The 23,129-nt window shown below is 35.3% G+C and overlaps 1 protein-coding gene across 1 annotated transcript in view; it reads left to right on the top strand.

Annotated features, from left to right (window-relative positions):
- The first annotated feature begins 12,020 nt into the window (after positions 1 to 12,020).
- The window catches only part of LOC113498744 (metabotropic glutamate receptor 2-like), a 35,889-nt gene continuing 24,780 nt past the window's right edge, over positions 12,021 to 23,129 (top strand). Inside the window, exons 1-4 of the mRNA XM_026878883.1 lie at positions 12,021 to 12,824; positions 12,966 to 13,108; positions 14,227 to 14,397; positions 15,843 to 15,987. Of these exons, the coding sequence (XP_026734684.1) occupies positions 12,227 to 12,824; positions 12,966 to 13,108; positions 14,227 to 14,397; positions 15,843 to 15,987 (1,057 nt within the window). The 5' untranslated portion in view covers positions 12,021 to 12,226. The remainder of the gene's footprint in view (positions 12,825 to 12,965; positions 13,109 to 14,226; positions 14,398 to 15,842; positions 15,988 to 23,129) is intronic.

The raw sequence follows: 23,129 nt of genomic DNA, 5'->3' as shown, positions 1-23,129 counted from the left end.
TTACTTTTTTTTTGTTGAATTGTTTTTTGTGTATCAAAAACATAAATTCTTTTGTTTTTTATTCCTCTTGATAAAATGACACAGGTGTCTACTGTTCAATGAATATATTTTTTCAATATCGATACACTTATCTTCGAATATATTTAAGATGAACAACGTAACACATTATTTTATTAAGAACTTGTTTTTTGTTACGTTACGAAAAACCTATCAAAACTATATTTAGAAACTCGCTCGCTTTTCGTTTAAGTAAAAATGTCTAACAATTCATGTAACACTTTCCTTCAATATTTTGGCAAAAACTTACGTAAATCGCTGAACTCAACTCGGCCGGGACCAATAACTCTGTTGTGGAAAATCAACCTATTTTCTGCCAAAAATACTTCTCATATTTCTTAGAGTTTTGGGAAGGTTCTTTACAGCAAACCATTTGCTCCAGGCTAGAGTATCTTACTGCCTAAGATAGTATTCAATGAGGCTTTGAAGAAAATGTTTAGGTATCATTTAGTTTGAGCTAAGAGTATCGAAACAATAGTACCTTTGCTGTGGGATTTAAGACTTAGATCCACAGTCCGGACTGGTAGAGCTGTTTCTGTGTAGATTTTGTGCATTGTATTTAAGATTTATTAAAAGGACTGTAATTTTCATATCTAAAAATTTGCTTAAAGCCAAAAAACGCTTTTTTGTTATATATCTGATGACTAGCGTATTCCCGAAACAGATTATATCATAAACATTTGCCCGCTAGTAAAAAATTAACTAAAATGAGTGAGTCGACAAAAAAAATGTTCTAAAAGACTTTTAGAAGAATTTCTTTTTTATTCGTCACCTATCATATTCCTAACCGCATTAAGCATTACTTTACGCCGATTCGAAATTCACTGTTTGTAGTTCGAGAAATGCATCATTTCTCAAGCTGTTTATCTCTCACTACTCTCACTACGAGATGCAGATGACAGATGGATAGACAGCGGAGCCTTAAAACTAGGTTTCTTGCCCTTTGGGTACGGAACCCTAAACATTGGCATTGATCGAGACACTACAAAGAAGATTTAAATTTCTACTTTGGACTTTCATAATGATATTTCCGCAATAACTGCGCTAGAACTAACTGCACTATATATAGTTAAAGTTGAAGGTCCTCGTATAACTGGTGAAGGGCGCAGACTATTGGAAATGATATCACATTATACCGCGCTCTCAGAGGAATGGCAGGAAAGTTTTGATGGGATACACTCCAACAAGGTTAGACTGACCTTGATTATAACAATGATTCTATTAAGTTAGAATTAGTTATCGCGTCGTAGGTACGGTTAATCCACATGAATGTAGAAAGGAAAATCTGTGTAAATTTCATCTATTTCGATTGTATAAAAAAAATGATTTTGAAATTTTTGTCGGAAAAGTATTTTATAACAGATGATCATTTGGCAGGTTTCAAACACAAAATTATTTCATAATATCAGGACAGCACGACTAGTTTCGGACCCGACCGAGAACTTATAACCAAAGACAGTTATTAATTCCATCATTTTAAAACACTTTTTATAATTTTTAAGCACATTGCTCTCCTCTCTGACTTGCTTATCTTTTTTAAACCTGACCACAAAACACCTAACCCTTATTTATTCGGGTACAACAGACCACGGCTCGGCATTTCATATTTATGTTCCGTTTATGTTATTTAGGATGCAGGGTTAATTCGCCAGCTACATTTATTTTATGTATCCTGCGGCGTTGTCTGGCTGTTACGCTGTTTATTTTCAATCAGATACACATACTGAGGTTCAATTAATATATCCGTGTGGTTCTTAAATTACACTTTGGTATAAACAACAGTAATGTACCAATGTTTGAGGTCCTGGTAACTCCTGTTTCTATATGACTTTTATAGAGGTATGGTTTTATTTATTACAAGTACAAAGATCGAAATTATGAAATCTACATACCTTATATACACCATTATAATATTAGTTTAATCATTTACATACACTGTATTTGTTGTATTGTGAGGCCCGGCTGTCAATCCCTCATCTTTGACAGTCATTACAGGTAGTCAGAAGCTTGAAAAGTCTGACCAGTCTAACCAAGGGGTATCATGTTGCTCAGGTAACTAGGTTGAGGAGGTAAGATAGGCAGTCCTTGTTAAACACTGATACTTAGCTGAATCCGCTTAGATTGAAAACCGACCCCAACATAGTTGGGAAAAGGCTAGGCCGATGATGATACACTGTATTTATTGTGATTTAAATTGGCAAAATAGTCTTCGTTTAGATTAGAAATGATAAGTCTATGTTATAACCTGGCCTTACTTTGTTGCTGTTCTAAAAAAAACTAAATCTTTAGTAATGAGTAAATCCGTAAATCTTTTTGTACATGTGCCTGTAATTCAAATTATATTTTAAGAAGTAAATAATAGAAGTAAGTAAATGTAATTTTTCGACTGGTTAGGTTCAGATGATTTCGCGTGACAAAACCTTTATTAAATAACTAGCTGTTGCCCGCGACTTCGTCCGCGTGGTTAGAAGATATAAGTTAAGATTTATATCTACCCTGTTTTTTCCACATTTTCCATTGCATCTTAGCTCCTATTGGTCGCAGCGTGATGATTTATAGCCTAAAGCCTTCCTCGAAAAGAAAAAAGAATTTTTCAATTTGGTCCAGTAGTTGCTGAGATTAGCGCGTTTAAACAAACTCTTAGCTTTATATATTAGTATAGAGTATAGATTTAATAATTGGAATTCCGCCTCACTTGCAATTACAATAATATTTTCCTACGAGGTGTAAAAGTACGCAAAGCAAACACTATCCTGTCGCGCACCAGCTGCGTGCTAGCGTGTCACGCCGCAGTATATTCCTCCAGCGTATGTCACAATTTGTTCCTAACGCACTCCATTACACGTGCTCTACTTTAATTCACATAAACGACATTAAAAACTTGTTACATAGTTCAAAGTAAATTAGGTTTACAAAGTACGAGTGCTTACTTTTATTTCATACAATGTATCTGTCTGTGTTTATCAGTTCTTGTGAAAGGTCAGTTTTTATTTTAGTTGTCCGTAGCCAAAAGGTAAAAATAGAACCTTGTAACTTAGGCTCGTCTATCTGTCTGTAACCAGGCTCTGTATCTCATAAACCGTGACGGATACTTAGATAACAAAATTCGAAAAAAAAAATACCAAAAAAATTTTAAATTTATTTAATTTACCCACCCGATTCGTTTATGTTCAACCTATTAGTTGTAAGGAACCCTCAGTATCACCTGCTAGCACTTGATCGGACTTCTTTCGTTTATTTCTATTACTAATGCTAAATCATTTTAATGAGACCTCATTACTAAGTACATTACTCACAACATGTAATATTTTTACTCTCGAATGTTTTGCTGAGCTTATTAACACGGTTACGCTATGAGGTAATTATGATTTGAGATTTGAGCGAACTGCCTTTCTACCGTGCTTACAGTCAGGATTAAAATGACGAATGATGGCATGGAAACTCTTTATCAGTGTATCCACACAAGTTTTCATGACGTTTGGGGACACGTAAGAAACTTTCTAACATATATTGGTATTCCTTGAAGGTATTATCAGTCACCTGCCGCGCTAAGTGATTGAACAGCTGCTATCTGACGTGAATAACGGGTTTGATTCCTTCACGTCACAATGTAGTATGTGACTGAAATAAATCCTGAGAAGTTGTATGGGTAGTTTTCCTCAAGATTTTAAGGAAAGGCGTTGCTTGATAATACTTTAGTTTTATGGTTGAAAGAGTTGCCTTTTTACCTTGCGAGTCACCAATGCAACTCAACAAGCACCAATGCGACTAATTAAAGTATGTAAGTTAAATATACGTTTTATTTAATTATTTTAAGGTTGATCTTTCAAGTCGGTGTTGTAGTTTAGGTGACCAACGCACAAAAGCAGAATGTCGTGGATTTTTTAAAAATTAAGATATATAAGGTGGCTATCACAACAAAAAGTTGCCTGTTTTTGAATTCAAGAAGACATAAAGCGCTAAGTTTCAGTGAATCTAAATGTAGAATATCCAAAAACCATAGAACATTTCAAACCCAGCACACAACTACGTCACTTGGCCGCGTCAATTATTACTCCTTGCATGTAAATGACGTGACTTAATCAAGTTGTTTTATGTAAAGCGCCACCCGCTACTCAATGTAATAACATAAGTGGTTGCATGAGCACACTATATTACTACTTTATACTTATTACATTTAAATAAGAATACATTTTATCGTAACTTATTGTCATGCTAATGATGTGAGACTGAGTGCTTATTTGCGTTACTATTATGTTAGAAAGCTTATGGTAATGGTACTCAAATTGTAGAAAATGTAAGTATTGTAAAGATATTCACGTAGTGCCATCTAGTGGCAAAGTAAGTAAAGCTTGTTTTTTCAACAACTGTGAAAGCTTCAACTTGGAGATTCTGACGGATAAGAAGGACCAACATTAGCTCAAATGTGTTTCTTAAGACCGACCCGAAAAGGTCTAGGTTAAAACTTTGATCATTTTAATTATCATTCCGAATATATATTATTATTTTGCATTTAGAAGTCCGTTTACATTTCGTAGCCAAATTCTAGAGTAACTTAGTTACTTAATGGCACAAAGCACCTAATTACCAATTAATGGTAAGGCACAGCTTAGTTGTGTGTTTCTCGATCACACCTCGGGGACCGAAAGAACTAAGCAAATGAACTAATGAACGAACGGGACTACGTCCTAAGGTTAAATGTGTACGAAATTATTGAAACTGACATTTGCTGAATAATTTAGAGCTACGTAATGGATCTGTCGCTCTATTGAAGCTTAACTTAGCACCAAGCTTTTGGTATTGACACAAAACAATTAGGGGCAACTAATACTATTTTGATGTTCATATATTTATTTATTTAAATTGCTCAAAATAATAGTTGTCGTGATAGTTTTAGTTGCTTTAGATGTTGACAGTCTGTTTTGACAAGGGTGTAGCCCTAACATTGATTTACACTGCCTCTATTGCCACCAAAGATTTGTGTTCTATCTGATCTTCTCTTCTTTTATCGGTACCTCTCTAACTAGTGAAGGTATTAATAGTTCGGAGGTACAGCTCTACTACGGTAGCTGTCTCGGTCCACCACCTGATGTTACTGAACTATGGCATTGATAAAATCTAAAAGCTTATCGCCTCTCAAATCAGATTTTTTTTATTCAAATTTTTCAATCCGTTTACTTCACTCCTATTTATTTTTTTGCACTTGATGGTGATCTCACAACAGATTTTATTGATCAGCGTTTCAGAAACCGTTAAATAACTACATCAAATATATAACCTCTTATTCTAATTAAATATGTATAATCACAAACTTTCAGGTTGTAAAAGTAAACTGCCAATTCCAACTAGATCTCTAATTACTTAACGATAGAAGACTAAAATGAGCAAACCCAGCAGTTAAAACGAGCTTTACTGAACATTTAAAATAATTTTGCTGACTTCAAGAGAATCTTAACAAAGTTATTATCTTAAGTTTTATCTAATTTTAAGGGATTTTCTAGCCGAAGAATAAAAACGGAACCCAATTACTGAGGACTCGCTGGTCGTCCATCTGTCCGTTCGTCCGGCATCAGGCTGTAAAAGCTAGACAATTTAAGTTTTTGCAAATGATTTATTTTTCTTGGCTCTATTACAAGAAATACTAAAAAAAAGATTGCAGTAAAGCTATTGTAGCTTTCATAAGTTTATTGGGTAGCAAATATATTTGTTCACACAGGATCGCGAGTCTGACTTGCATTTGACAGATCCTTTTGAATAGATTATTAGAATAATACAATTTACCGACTACTTTTTAACTTTATATAATCTTGCCTATTTTTAAACTCAATAGAACATAGTACCATTCCTGTAAAGAACCAAAAACAATTCTCTAAGGACTTGACCTAAATTCTAGACAGTTATAAATATTAAGAGTTATATTCTGATAATAAAGTATTTAGACTCCAAGTTTTGTAATTCTCAGAAGGTTATCTATTAAAGTAATTAATGGATTGACTTTAAAGAGGATTCATCAATCAAAACGACCTTTTCTGATTTGTTTTATAATATTTGAGCAAACTTTACAGTTCTGATTAACGGAAAAACTTTTGTCGGATTAAATTTTCTTTCTGAATTGAATTACTTCTTATAGATTTTTCCTACAAAATTTCCGTTGATAAACAAAGTTAAAATGATGGAATACGGAGTAAATTAATTCATACAGTAAAACGATGAATCGAAGATCTTAAACACAGCTTAATTGCCATAGAAATTCACAATTGTTAACTTACTATATTATAACCTAGACATCACTTACGATATCTAAATGATGCTCTGAACTGCTAAAACAGCAAAGATTGCATCTTTGTTTTTAGTGGCAACAGTGGGGCCGAACTAAGTTAGAATCACTTAATTAAATTCAGCCTGAAACGTATTATATAGCCTTCTGCAACTATCTCAGACCATCGTATAATTGAAACTGTGCGCCATCCACGCCACTGTTTTCAAATATTAGGAATGTTGAATAATAAAACCGGCTGGTGTTGGCTTGCGAATTGCAGTCAATATTATCACTAGTTTATTATACTGTTTAATGATATTGAATTTAATAACTCAGAAGCAGCAATTAACAATTTTTGATGGAAGTTTTTATAGGCAACTTATTTCTATGTTAGATTTTGTCTTTTTTTATTAACTGAGGCCCTAGTTATTAATTTAATCCTAGTAACGCGGGCTTACAAACATTCAATGCATAGTTGTGCGTAGTCGAAGAACAATCTTATGCCTATCACTCAAATGCCTACGCAGAGATAGAACCTACAACACATCGCTCACATTGAGTTTGGAGTCCTGACATAACCACTCTACTATTCATGTAATTAAAGTACCAGTTGGAATAAAACCTCCAAGGTTCGTTTTACTCTTTTTTCTGTATTTACATATAGCCCGTGGCTTGTGAAATTGTCCGGTCTGCCGGTGAATAAAGTTTTAAGCCGCTCTCGACACAGATGTTCTGTGAATGGGTGACTATCTGTTAACATACCGAGCGCATTGCTGCTACAGTTACTTTTGAACGTCAAACTCGTACCTTCAACAGAAGTTAAGCTATAACAAGTCTCCGTCTACCAGTTGCCAGTTTCCTCTAGTATTTTTTTTAAGAACGACTCCCCGTGATTGACAATTTAATCCTTGTGTCGCGGGGCGTTTTACCAACATACAAATCATACACAAAGACAACCAAACTCAGAACAATCATTCGTGGATCACACAAATGCTTGTTCTACGCGGGGATCAAAGCCGCGACACGTCGCGCGCAGTGGGTTTAGTGTGGTGACCTCAACCACTCGGCTATCCGTACAGAATACTGTATTACCCAGTTTAATGGGCTGTATAAGTAAGAAAGGCAGTCGTTTCTTGTAAAATATGGTTTCGGCTAAATGTGGTCTAGCTCGAAATCTTTCCTCTTAAGACGGGAGAAGCTCTGGTCATAAAATATTACATTTAAATATAAAATAATGATCTCGCATGCATATTCTGTATTATGCAAAGTATACTCTGAGTTATTCTTCCTACGAGCTAAAATTTTAAAATTTCTACTCACATTAATATTATTCGCTGTGAAGAAATTGCACGTTATTTAAAATAAAGTACCATTTTAATAGAAGTCAAAATGAAGCTTCATTTAGGATCGTTAAAGCTTAACAGAACGTGAATTAAGATTGTTTAAGTATAAATGGTTTACACAGTGAAGCTCTAATTTGCAGTACCGCTTAACATTTATTTAAAGCAAACTGAATTAAATACAAAACTTAACGTTCTATAAATTTATTTTATTTATAACGCTTGCAGATTGAGGATTTCCTGCAATTGTAATTTCCATCTAAAATGGTTCACACTTAAGTGCACAGAACTGTTCTTTAGCTTCTATAAGACACGTGACTATCGTTCCATTAACTTTAAACATTCGAACATGTTCTGCCAACGCTCAAATATCAACAAAAAGATGCAAACGCAGTTTGCTCCGAATAACATTAAAAACCAACATAAATTTTGCTTGTTAAAAATTAAAAAGCTTCCTCCTCGACTTTGCAAATCTAAAACTGTTTTGTTTTAAGCCAAGTATTATCAGCAGCTCTCATTATTCACAGGTGCCAAGTGGTATAAAGGCAGCACAATATGCGGCTACCCCCGCCACGTCATTAGGGCACCGGTTTCAAAAATTCTCGCTAAAAATACGCCTTCCTATCCGCCTAAAAAGCCTTGATTAATTACTAGACGGCTTCAAAATATTCGGCACGTTTTCTGCGCACGACATGTTAGGTAATTAAAAATGGAGGACTCGTTTTAGTTTTGTTTTTCGTGTGTATTTACGTTAACAAATCGTTGGCAATACGTCATTCGGTTGGCAAACCTTTTTACTAATGAGGGTTATATTTGTTTACTGGACTTAACAATTATTTTTGTTACGTGTTGCAAATATTTATTTTAATTGTTTAAACAAGTTTATATGGGTGTGTGGGCTCTTCATGTCACGCGAATGTTTCCTGACTGGTGGGCAAATATCGGCGCCCACTGGTCACTTAAGCAAGGCCTTTGTCATCGAGATTGTATTCCGTGGAACGACTGAATATCAAAAAGCAGAGAAAAGCAAGGGAAAAAAGATGGGAAACTTTTCATTGGATTTCAACCTACCCTGAAAATTAATGTAAGTCTGCTAGCTTATGGGGAAGTGCCTCAAAATTGAGTTGCAAAAATCAAACCAGAACCACAAACAAACAAGCAAGTGAGTGTATAAAAACGTGGTAAAATACATCTTATTCATCTTCCCATGATAGAAGAATAAACAATTATTAACAACACAATTTTAAGGCTTTTAAGCTTGCTACAAGCTAATATAATATTGGACTAACCTCAGCGAATAAGTTGCCAACACCACAACCACAGCTTCTCCGATATCGATAAATTACAATAATAAATCATACCATTCAATAATGAATTTAATATCTAAAGCAATTAATCTAGTCAGACTCGCGAGGGCGGGCGTCAAGTGTTCTAACTACCTAGGAACTTCTACTTATGTCTAGAAGTTAACCTACACATAAAGTTTTTGTTCCGGTATTTTGATTTATGCATGCATTTCGTTTACTAACATCGCTTAATTATCATTTAGGTAGTGTAATCATTTGTGTATCATATTATATAACAATTATGATTTCGTAGTGAATAAATTAGTTAATGTATAGATCAATGTGCACGAAAGAGCAGTTTCGATCCCCAAAGCAGTCTAGTACATAGAGGACTTTTTCAAAGTTATATGCACTATAACTTTGAAAAATATCTTCTTGATTATCATCTATTATTCATATCACCGGGGTTCACTACAAACGGTGAAGGAAAATACCTAATATTGAAATCTGAAATCGCCAACCTGCGTGATCTAGCGTGGTGATTAATGAAAATGGAAAGAGGCCCGTGATCAGAAGTGGGAAATTCATGGTCTGGTATTATTATATGAGTGGTCGTATGCTGATACATATTTTAATTATTTTAACTGTAAACGTGATTTCCATAAGTACAGTTTATGATAATCGAATCAACATAATATTTAACGTCATTTGAGTAAAGCTGTACGATACTGATAAACATTATTTATTTGTAATGAATTTCGTAATTTACATTACCACAGCAAAGGACAAAACAACGAGTTCCAAATAATTTAATTTATAAATGTATTCAATCTCCAAACAAATTACTTATGGTATTTACAAAATGTACATTAACAATGTACAAATACAAATATTGTGACGTTGAACAAATTAGTACAAGATTTAAATAAGAGAAGTCTTGTCTTGTTCGACCCAGTCAGTGGTCCGTAAATGAAAATTGACATTTGTTGGGCTACAGCCAAGCGAAAACCCTGACCTGAAAATTTCGGGAAAAAAGAACATGTATGAAACAAACGTAATCAAAGGAACAATATGTGGGTAAAGATGATGCCATGTGACGTAAGTCCTTTTGCATATTTTTTCCAAAATAAAAATACTTTATTATACTATCTAACTATATCTATCTTTCCTACTTGTATCGTCGCCATCATTAGCCTCGTTCATGGTACTTGTAATTGCACTCAGACATCTTTTTCGTCTCTTCCGTCTCGTGCCAGCCATTTGAAATGTTTATTTCCCTTTTAGGTCACTAAGACCACGTTCACACTAGAAATACAGAATTAGCTGTCGAAGGTGAAAAAGGCTAGATATAATAGATAGCTTTCCATATATATCATACCAGCTGTCTATCCGTCTGTCCACCAGACTGTATCTCATGAACCGAGATTTTGATGTATTTCTGTTGCTGCTATTAAAACAAATACTAAGAACTAATATTATTACGGGGGTGACATATTCACTAAGTGACAAAAACCCTACATAAAAAAAAGAATAAAAAAAAGAACTAATTTGCAACGGTTCTAAATTTATTTTTCTTTACCGACACCTCAGAGTATCGTGTTCATACCAAGCCAACTGCAAGCTACGTAAACTTCAAAGTTTCTCTTCGTAAACCTGCTCATACCAGGCATTGACGATCCGTATCGTTTGAAAGCGTGTCAATAATTACAACATCAAGTCGCTATTTCCTGTGAGGCGTCAGTTACTCCCATCAATTTCAGCAGTTAGGATAAGTTATAGGAGATAATTATCTCTGGCCATTATCAGTTTAACTTCAGCCGCTCCCAAATGTTCATTATTACAACTTCGCTCGGCAATTAAAGAGTTTCGTATCGCGGATTTTTGGGCCAAGGTTTAACGACCTACTTACTGAGGTGCTCGGTAAATATACTGAGTGCTTTCTAAAACATTTAACAAAGGAAACTACCTACACTAGCTTTTTACGCGACTAAATTGACATTTGTATGTTTCTTGGGGTACATCGAGTTATCCATAAACCACATTGCTGGGATTAAAATTTAAAACGTATAACGTACCTACCTAAAATTCTACTGAAAAAAATGGTTCATCGGTCATTGCTGAAAATCGAATCTGATTAAGATGTCCGGACAGTCATGTCGTAGGATTATCTTTTTTAAACAAAAGAACTCTTCCGCTTCGTTCTATTCCAGGTCTTACCCATATAATTTAGTATCTATATATATACATTATTAAACCACAAATTCGCGAAACAAATATTTTATGAAAGATCCCAGTGGTTCCTGGTAATTTTAAAATCGTTGAGCAATTAGGTAGCACGCAGAGTTATTCAAAATAATCAGACGTCCGTATCAAAATTTCCGAACGCAAACAGATTTCAAATTTCCCAGAGTTCCATCAAAACGGTTTGTTTTCATTTACAGCGAATTTGACACTTCTCTCGGAGCACACAGTTAAGTTTTTCAAACCGCTAAAATTTAAAGACTTCGGGCAATTTGTATCAGATTCCTGGAACAAGTAATGGGTTTGAGTCGCTTCGCTTTTGTTTCGCCTTATTTTTAAAAGGGGGGATTAAAGTCTTTGATTGTTCGTAAGAATCGTGTTTTAGAATTTTTCCAATTACTTACTTATACAAGCAGGCTTATTTTGTCAAACCTAATTGCAATGGTAGGGAACATTTTTTCGGTAATGATTCGCTAAATGTATTCTGATATAGAGCCTTAGTTTCCTGAACGTAGATCTAATTTAATCATACCAATGTTGACACCAGAACCTTGGTATTAAGGTGTCATATTAATACATTTGGTTGCATGACATGGGTCGACACAATACCAGCCAGTATTGTAATATAGGCTCGTCACATCACATTAGTTCATTAAGTGTTGACAAACGGACAGACGGATTATATTCGCTTGGTTTGTCGTATACATAAATGTATTAAATTCAAGACTTATTACTTAATACGTTAGATGGATATGTAATCAATGATATTCCACGGAATTTAAATTTTATTGTTAAATTAAAAAATTAAATAGAAATACCATTTAATTTTATAAAACATTGTTTCAATCACTACGGATACAATAAACGGTTTCAACGTTATGTGATGACAAGTTTACTTTAAGACACCTAAAATATAATTTAAACTAAAATTAATCATACAGAAGACGCTAATGTATTTTTGTTGTTGTTACAGATTAAAATGAACGCGCGCCGTTCAACATGGCCCATACATTCGACAATGGTATGATACATCCATCACTAACATGCGTCCCGGTCAGCGGTGGTTGGCGGTCTGTCTACTCATCACCACACTACACTACTCGGAAATGAAGCATCCCAGCGACTCACTCAACATCGATGACTCAGTCTTCCATAAACGAAACAGGCACCATCACAGACACAAGCACAAACCTGGACAAGTACTCTACGATCCCACATACCTAGCCGACAAACCTGAAGATTACTATCCCATGTTAAATTTAAAAGACGATTTACACTTAGTAGATTATCAAATTGGATCGAAACATGAAGCGAAGACTGATTGGGTGAATATGTCTAATGATCAAGTAGGAGAGATGAAGGATAAGAAACACCAACATTGGCCGATCAAGAGGGAGGCTGTGATTGAAGGGGATTTGGTGATAGGAGGGTTGATGATGGTGCACGAGAGGTCAGATAACATGACCTGCGGGCCGGTGATGCCGCAAGGAGGGGTGCAGGCGCTGGAGACAATGTTGTACACTTTGGACATAGTAAATAATGAGTTGAGACTGATACCCGGAGTGACTGTTGGCGCTCACGTCCTAGACGATTGTGATAAGGATACGTACGGGCTGGAGATGGCTGTGGATTTTATTAAAGGTGGGTTCTGCCGAAGCTTATTAAGCCCAATATTTCCCATTCACACAAGATTTCTTTTTTTTCTGTGGACCTACCTGTTTTTCGTACAATGTATGTATGTATTGCGTTTCGAGTTTGTGACAGCTTTTGCTTTTTGTCTAGGATCTATAAGCAACATCGACGACGCGGAGTACGCATGCAACGCAACAGCGGTGAGGAAGGTGATCTCGGGCGTGGTGGGCGCCGCGTCCAGCGTCACCTCCGTGCAGGTTGCCAACCTGCTGCGCCTGTTCAAGATCCCTCAGGTCAGGACATAACATTATACTAGAAGCAACTGATCGAAAATATGCATCGATTGTTTTTTTTTACTAGACCATGTTAGAATCCATTGCAAAAGGGCAAAAGACTCCCTCAACTCCTTTTCACCCGCTCTGTCTTTTGATATGTACAGCGACAAACATCTCGCATATTTGACAATACAAGTATCTTTACCGAAGATGACCTCGATGGTCAGCTCTGTCGATGGATATTCTGATTTAAGTTTTCCTGTAAAGTTGTACTTTTTAATCTTGCGCCCATTGAATATCAGAAAGGAAAAGAATAAAAGATATTTATCAAGTTTGGTAGTCGTTTTAACAAAATAAATATTAAAATAATTCATATTCAAGTTATTAAATAGTCTTTACGTTATGAAATATTCCAGGAGTAATAACATGTGTAAAAGAAAATTACTATAATCTGTATTGGTAAAATCCGAATTTAACGAAAACATCGCATTAAAAGATCGTGGAAAAACCAATCTGCTTTTTAAAAAGGAGCTTTACTGAGTAATATAAATTGTGATGGAACATATTGTAAAATGGTTTTATTTTTTCCCAAAAATACCAATATTGATGAATATAGTTAATACATAAAAGCAAAGTTCGCGGCTGTGTCCATCCATCAATGGTGATTAATTCCATTACAACGGATTACGTTGATTAATATCGGGACAGTTTACCGTTCTAATTATTGAGTGTTGTTCTCCAGCGGACGATAGCCAATTATGGTGTTTTGGTTCAGACACGAATTTGTGTGTTCACCAAACATTGGTGTTAAAATGATTTTATTTTAATTAAACGCTCGCGTTCTGAAATCATAGCTTTTTCCGTGATTAAAGCAAAGTATACGCACTTTCAGGAGATAGCACAGTGTAAAAAGGAAGGACATCGTCCATTTTTCGTTGGTTACAGTCACTTTCTTCAATTATGTTACCTAACCCTTTATGATCAATTTTTATTTCTGATTGCTATATATATGGGCTTCTTTTTCAAACCTGCGTCTCCAATGGAAAAAATCGTTTCGTTTCTCCTTATCACAATGACTTTTTAATTCCCATCTCCAAGAAGGCTCTATTTATTCACTCCATAACTGTTTCCCACAGGTGTCATTCTTCTCGACATCCCCGGAGCTCTCGAACAAGGCTCGTTTCGAGTACTTCACTCGGACGATTCCCTCCGACCACCACCAGGTGCGCGCCATGGTCGAGATCGTCAAGAAGCTGCAGTGGAGCTACGTCTCCATCATCTATGAGGAGTCCAGCTATGGGATCAAGGTGAGAAAGAGTATTTACTTCTTGTATGTACACTTGTCTTTTCCTAACATGATTTATCAAAAATGATTAATTAGTTTTTTTATTGCAAGTTTTAAGATCATGTTGGAACAATACAAAAAGAAACAAAATTGATCTATCTACTATGAGCCTGTGGAGTAAACTCTAACCAATATCGAAATTAGTTCTTTTTATCTGTGGCACAATATCTCTTGCCTATATAAAATGTCTATGATTGTCTAGTGTAGGTACAACGTGACTATTTTTTGCACGGAGTTTTACTAAATTATAAAATCATAAACATTAAGCAAACCACTCATCAACGTGGATTCCAAAAAATAATAAATCAATTTAGCAAGCTTAAATATACACTTCAATATTCCGAAATTTAAGGTAATTTAGTCCAAATCTATGTTCACACAAGCCTCAAATTAGCATGCACCGAACGTGTTTCATATTCATGATGTATCGTATTTCCCGCTTAAGTAACGCTATAACACGCGTGTTGCCTCTGTAAATTGTTCTGCCAACTTGATCAAATAACATGGACGTGTTGCCATGGCAACCAAAAATTAATTGTCAAGCTTCAGGAGTATATAGTGACAAAGGATGAAAAATGCATGTGCGAAAACATTTAGCCAGAACTGCACAAAATATTTAAATTATTATGAAAACCACAATCAATAATCTAAATATTAATAATAATACTTACCCACATATTTACTGTACTAGAAAACACGTGCAGGATAATTAATTTAATTAGTCATTCCTCATATTTGCAATGATTGCAGCGTTCAGTGGGTCGGACAGACCAAATTGGTACTAATCGGCCAATATCAAACTAATAACGTTCAATTAAATATTATTAACGGTTATTGTGAAAAGATAGCTTGTATATTGGAAATGGCTTGGTGCCCTCCGTAATTTAAACAAAGCTGGAAATATTAAATTAGGTCCTTAATTTAAAAATATTCTGAACAAAAAACCGTAGAAATAACGCTATAAAGATTTCCTAAAAACTTGTTAAAATTAAAAAATGAATAATATTCGAAGGTTTACCCTTAAAATAATTAAAATTGAATTCATTCCAATTTCTGCGACATATTTTTGAGCATCAAAATCTGTCTGATTACTGCATCTGTTCCTTCGGGAATGCAGATGTATTAATAAACAAAATTAATAACCGTCTTGCTAAAAATATTTTCGGCAATGAACTACTTATATTTATTTATCAACTTCAACTTTTAGGAAAACTGAGAAGAGAGTTTTCATGTACTATTGTCACTTTTAATTTTGTACAAATCTGTCTTTAAACATTGAACCAAAAACTTGGGCCTGATTCTTTCCACATATCCCTAGAACACCAAAATTTAAGTAACAATGGATATGTGACTATTTGATGTCATATAGATCGAAGGAAAAATTCTGTAATAAAATATTTGTTTCAGGCATTCGAGGAGTTAGAAGCATTGTTAGCGAAGAGCAATATATGTATAGCTGTGAAAGAGAAACTCGTGAAGGACTCAGGAGTGGCACATGAGGGAGCTTACGATGAAATCGTGTCCAAACTGCTGACGAAACCGAGGGCAAGGGGTAAGTAATGCCTGAAAGGATGGTGCCTATTTGACGTTAATTTTTTAAGGGTCTCTTTTAAAAAAAGTCTCATATCATCATTATAGCCCTCTAATGTTCCACGACTGGGCATAACGTATCTTATCCTTTGCGTCTTTCTTTTTTATCTTCTACCTCTCTCATCCGGATTTCGCCGTCCAAGTCTTGTCTGAACAGCTTTTAATAAACCCATATTCACCTATACCAATTTATTAGTATGGAACGTTCAAATATTCGTGGTTTCAATGTTCCACGTTAAAACCAGGCTAAAGCAATATAGAATATACAATATTACTATTCATTACTGGTAGGCTTACAGTAATTATGAAGTACTGAATAATTAGGCAGCATTTGCTCCACTAGCCATTAAACTAAAGCTCAAATTGTAACTAATGAACGAAGCTCGAACCAGAATTGTTTAAATTTTAATATCGTTTATTATGAACAGGATTATAATTACTGCCAGGTTCTCAGTAGTTAATATCCGGCCTTATGTAATGTATCTACAACATACCTATTAATAATTAATTAGTGTATAATCAGCGCTATCAATAATTAATTCAAAGAAAGTAAGTACACTTAGTAACCTTCATGTTACGTAAGGGTTTCTTTTTTCTGGAAATTATCTCAACTTAATACTGAACAAAGGGTAAAAATGGAACCCTATTTATGTCTGTCATCATTCTGTGTCTCACGAACCGTGGCGGCGAAAAACGTGAAATTTTCATTGTTGATGTATTTATGTTATCACTAAAACAACAAATACAAAAAAAATGATCGAGGTTCAGCAGTGTTTATCCACCCTTCAGAAGTGTTGGTCACCCAATCTATTTGATTTTGTTTAGACTATTTGGCAAATACTTGACTGGGTTTTTTCAACTAGTTTCAACTTTTTACTACTAGCCACACAAAACTAGAAAATTAATCCTCACTAAAAAATTAAATACGATGACGGTGCGTGACCGGACCCATTACCATACAGCCGTCACTTCTAATGGAAATAGCTAATTCCGTTTACCGTCCACGTTTCCACCGGCCGCTGACGCCGGTATGGTTACCTGACACACCCTTCCCATAACAGTTGATGTGCCCTTATCAAAGCCTGAAAAACCACACTGATTGTCTTTTAGGAGTCCCCTGCTTGTACAGTGTGTAACGTGCACCGTGGCTTTAAGAGTTTCTAAAGCACGTAAATTAAAACTTCTTAGAGCAAGAACCTTCATTTAACGTTATTAGTTTAAAATACTCTGAAAGCTAGCATACATTATGAAGTACAATCCAGCTTGCAATTAAATAAGTAGGAATTACTGTTCTCATTTCTTGGCTCATAGTTCAAACTTACAGAACCGCACGTAGAATTTCTAGTGCGATTGTCCGTAAGGAACTTTAGCTTCAACTTTGACTATCGTCTTAAGCTCTTTCCAACTTTTATTTGAACTTCAAAGCCATCATGACTTAATTTCGGAATATCCCAATACATTTTGGGCATGTCTGAAACGTTCCAAATTCGAACCGAAACGATCCGAAAATTCAATCAGACGACAAACAAGGGGTATAAACTGTAATTTTATCTAGTTCACCAGCATATTGGCAACGGGGACGTGATAAATTGTGGCCGTGCGTACAAGAGATAGGCAGCTGTGTCGAGTAAAACAATTTTTCGCTAAAACGGTTACTGAAATTGAATCTATTGGTTAGCGGCGATAAGAAATGATTACCATTAAGCACGCCACTTCGCTCCCGTGTGGTCGGGCGAGCACTGTCGCCGGGACGGATTGGACGGGAATTAAACAGGTGTTGTTTGAATCATCGGGAATGCTAAGCAGGTTTGGCGATTATACAATTTGAGAGCACTCACTCAACTTCCGAAGTCTCTCGGGAGTGGAAATCCTGTTTTTGTGTTAAATATTTATTTCCTCTTATATTTCACCTGTGAATCTAGGGCACTTAAAATACTCATCCAGGATTATGTTCCGTCCTGGCAAAAAATTATGAATAAACTGGTACCCACCAACTTTTTCTTCAGAAATAAAAGTAAACCCCAATTTTCTTCAAAGAGCAACCGATGAAATGTTAAATAAGATAAAGGATTTTGAAAAAAATCGCTCAGAATTCCAGGAAAATTTGAGTATTTTTCAAAATCAACTACATGATATTCAGTGTACAACACGCTCCGCAAGCATTGAGTTGAGAAATATCCCCGAGAAGGAAAAAGAATCTTATGACGACCTAAAAAATGTGCTCCAGAACACTGGGAGAGCTCTACAGACTGATATTAAACCATCAGAAATACGTGATATTTACAGACTACCTGGAAAAACCGGGGGAGCCAAGACTATCATAGCTGAATTATCGACAGTTCACGCGAAGGATGCCCTCATCTCTGCAGCTCGAAATTTTAATAAATCTAAACTAAACTCGGATAAATTACACACCGAGCATCTTGGTATACCTGGTCAACGACTACCGGTTTTCGTAGCTGAATACCTTCCACCTAGTGCCAGAAAACTCTTCTATCAAGCTCGTGTCTTTGCCAAAGAAAATAAGTTTCAATACTGCTGGTACAAAGGAGGAAGAATCTTTCTACGTAGAGAAAAATCTCAACCACACTATTTAATAAAATCCGAACAGTGTTTAAATAATCTAAAATTGCAAAAGTGACTGTATATCTTATGTAAGTTACTATTTATCAGCCTAATTTCTATTGATAAACTACTGAATTGTACCACAACCAGTCTCTATTTAACTTACTTTTTAATGCAAAAAATAACTTTATTTGTACACAATTTGTTACACATTTTTCCCCTCACTTTAACACATTCATACACAAATTTAAACATGCACACTACCCATACACAACAAAATTTTACACAACATAAACACATTATTATTGAGGCAACTATTAGTTCAATCTCGTACATACTAGAAAGGAATTTATATCTTATTGATGCGGACTTAGATAGTTTTAGCGAAAATTCATTATATTTACATATTTTAGGGACTATAACTACCCTAGTTATACTCATGTTATCTCTAAACTTTTTCTCTAAACATGCTTTAAACCAAATTTTTCACGTCATAAGTACAACAGTTATCTTCATAAAGCGCTTTTTATAAACAAATATAAATGGCTAATAATAACAATGATTTAATTTCTGATATTGATTCAATAAGTGTATCATCTTCATATTGTTGTACACCAGAAAACTGTACTGAAGTCTTGAATTCCGACTGCAGACGTACATTGAAAGTTATACATATGAATATTAGAAGCATAAATAAGAATTTTAGTGATTTTGAAATTCTTCTAACACGGATAAAAATAGATTACGACATAATTTTACTATCAGAGTGCTGGTTAAACGGTGCCCATTCCTTACCAACCTTGATGGGTTATACTTCTTTTTCATCTAAAATGACAATTAACCAAAATGACGGTATAGTTCTTTATGTAAAAAGCAATATCGATTGCTCAGTGACAGAACCATATTTTGATGGATTTAATTGCTTAGTGTGCAAAGTAAATTCTGATATAGTGCTTGTCGGTATTTATAGATCTCCCTCTAGCAGACATATTGATTGTTTCTTAAATAGTTTAGACAGTATCCTTAATTCCTTAAAATCCTACAAAAATGTGATTGTTGCAGGAGATCTTAATATCGACATCAAGACAGGTAATAATAGCCGACAGTCAAACGAATATTTAACCTTGGCTGCTTCACATTGCCTCTTGCCAGCACACTCCTTTCCAACAAGGTTGGATAATTGTCTGGACCATTTTTTACTTAAAACAGTATATAAAGCAATAACAATAGTTATAGAAACCAACATAACTGATCATTACCCAGTTATGCTGTGTTTGAATCTCTCGAAAACTACTCTCCTGAAGCCTAGTACCACACGAACTTTTGTTGATGTTTTGGAAATTGATAAAATAATTAAAAACACAGATTTTAGTCAAGTATTAACATGCAGGAATGCAAATGAGGCCTGTAATACTTTTGTATCTATCTTATTACCTATTATTAGATCGCAAACTATTATTAAAAATATCCCTTCTAGAAATCGCATTTTAAAGCCCTGGATCACAGAAGGTCTATTACGCTGTATACGAAATCGTGATCGCATGCATTACACTCTTCGTAAGGCACCAGAAAATGCTATATTAAAAATCACTTATATTCGATACCGTAACTTCTGCAACGATCTGTTACGTAAATTAAAAGTGGCTTATGAAAAATCAGAATTTTTAAAAGCACAAAATAACCCCAAGGCCACCTGGGATACTATACGCAAGGTGACAAATACTCAAAAAGAAAAAACATCTTCTCAAGAATTACTCAAAATCCGTGACAGCCCTAAACAATCAGTAAACTACATCAACTCTTTCTTTGCGGGAATCGGAAAAGATTTGGCAAATAAAATAATATCCAATCACAACACTGAAAAACAAAATTTTGAGTTACATAAAACTATCACGGTACCTAATTCATTAGTTATTCTTGAGGTTACTGAAACAGAAGTAGAGCGTATTTTACTCAACTTACGAAGTCACTGTGCAGTGGGCTGGGATTCTATTTCACCCCAAATGTTGAAGGCGTCGCGTTCGACTCTAGTGCCTATAATAACACATATTTGCAACCTGTCCATTACTACTGGTGTGTTCCCCTCAGCTCTTAAAAAAGCACTCGTTACCCCAATATATAAAAATGGAGACAGAGATAAGATTACGAACTATAGGCCAATATCTGTGTTACCCACTTTATCTAAAATACTGGAGCGTATTCTTAACAACAATTTAATAAATTTTTTGGAGTCTCATAACATCATTGCAAATAACCAATTTGGCTTTCGTGCGGGTATCTCTACAGATGATGCTTTAATTGCTCTTACTAATTCAGTAGTCAAACAAGTAGATAGCAAACGCAAATGTATAGGTATATTCCTTGATTTAACTAAGGCGTTTGACAGTGTCTCTGTCCCTATACTGATTTCCAAATTAGAAGAAGTTGGAGTGAGAGGAACTATGTTGAATATATTCAGGGATTATTTAACGGATCGCAAACAATGTGTTAAAATAGGAGATTACATAAGTGATGAGCAATGCTTACAATACGGGGTACCGCAAGGCAGTATTTTGGGGCCAACTCTCTTTCAAATCTATGTTAACCATCTGTGCCAGCTAAAAATTAATAAATGCGAAATATTTGTCTATGCGGATGATACTGCGTTAATAATATCAGGTAAAGATTGGTCAGAAGCTAATTTAATTGCCAAAGATAGTTTGAAAATTGTAATGAACTGGCTACACTGTAATCTATTAACGCTCAATATAGAAAAGACAAAGTTTATAACATTTGGAAATAGAATTTCACTTTGCCCACCGCCTACCTATGACTTAAAAATACATACTTGCTCTACTAGCTCTACAAATAATAACTGCTTCTGCTTATCATTATCCAGATCAACCGAGATCAAATACCTTGGTGTTGAGATTGATTGTAGACTCAGCTGGCAAGCTCATATTAAGAAACTCACATCGAGAATAAGAAAAATTATCTATATTTTTAAGAAATTGCGTCTATCTGCTGACAGTGACATTCTAAAATTAGTCTATCTTGCTCTATGTCAGTCTCTTCTGAGTTATTGTGTGACTGCCTGGGGTGGAGCGTCTAAAACTGCCTTCCTAGAATTAGAGAGAGCACAACGAGCAGTATTAAAGGTTATGACAAGGAAACCATTTAGATATCCTACAAATGACCTTTATGACGAATGTAAAGTACTCACAGTTAGGCAGCTCTACATTCTTCGCACTATTTTAAAAAAACACAACTCACTCACTTATGACGCCGTATGGGCAAAGAAAAATCGAACACTGAAACCAGTGTGTAACATTGCACCACATAACACAGCCTCAGCTGGTCACCAATACACTGTGATGAGCTCACGAATTTACAATAAAGTTAACAAAATCAATAATATATATCCGTTATGTACAAGAGAAGTGAAACAGAAAATAACTAAATGGCTTCAAACACTAAGCTATACAGATACGGAAAATTTGCTACTTAGGATGATCTAATACGCCTCAAAAACCAATCAACAATTTCACCCTCACACATCTCACATTACAGACACACACAAACACACACACACATACACACACACACACAAACACACACACACACACACACACACACACAAACACACACAAACACACACACACCCTTACACACCCCCACCACTTACACACATAACCTTCACACACACCCTCACACAACCATACACAATTTTGTTTTTTATTTTATTTTTTTGTAATTAGTTATTTAATTGTTTTAGTTATTTTTCTCTTTGTTTTCCTATTTCAAACTTCTCTAAATTTAGTGTCAACTATTAGAATGCTTACCTGAAAATTATAAAAAACTAATTTCCTATGGAGGATCACTGACTCCCAAAACACAGGAATACCTAGTTTGGGAGGCAGAGGTTATAAAGTTTGTAAATTGTATCTTTGAATTTATGCATTGTGAATTGTTCGTGTTCTTCTTTTAGTAAATAAATTATTATTATTATTATGTATCTCTTTTCATTCACGGGTTAACTTCATGCGAAGAGACCCGGTCCTTTTTAAAGGCGTGAACGGGGACACAGGTCCAACGTGCAGAGGCCTTCTTGAGAACTTTAATCTACAAAGTGATGGGGCATCTACTAGGGATCATTCACCTCTGCTCTATGGGAGAACAGACATGAAGAATCCAAAGTAGATGCAGAACTATTGCAAGTATGTGTGTAAAATCAATTAGACTATTATAATATATATGAGACATTGTTACGTGGACCAGTTCCTTAAATTATCCGGTAAACTATGGCACCTGCCTCTCTACACATGGTGATGTAAATAAATTGGCAGGCGGTGACTCGCCACTCACTAGATGGGCCCCCTATGATACCGTCACGATTGACAGCAGGTGGGCAACACCAGTGCGAGCGGCTAGGGGTGTAGAGAGGTGCGACACCGATTTCACCATCGCGGGTCACAGACCCGGAGCGGGTTTCCTCGTTATTACGCCATTAGACACTTCCACCCCCGAGCATATAGCTCTAGCGACCCCTCTCTAGCCAGC

The sequence above is a fragment of the Trichoplusia ni genome, chromosome 11, assembly GCF_003590095.1.
Source record: "Trichoplusia ni isolate ovarian cell line Hi5 chromosome 11, tn1, whole genome shotgun sequence".
In the NCBI taxonomy this organism is placed as follows: Eukaryota; Metazoa; Arthropoda; class Insecta; order Lepidoptera; family Noctuidae; genus Trichoplusia; species Trichoplusia ni.
Note: the sequence above shows the minus strand (reverse complement) of the source record. Positions and strands in the feature narration are given on the sequence as shown.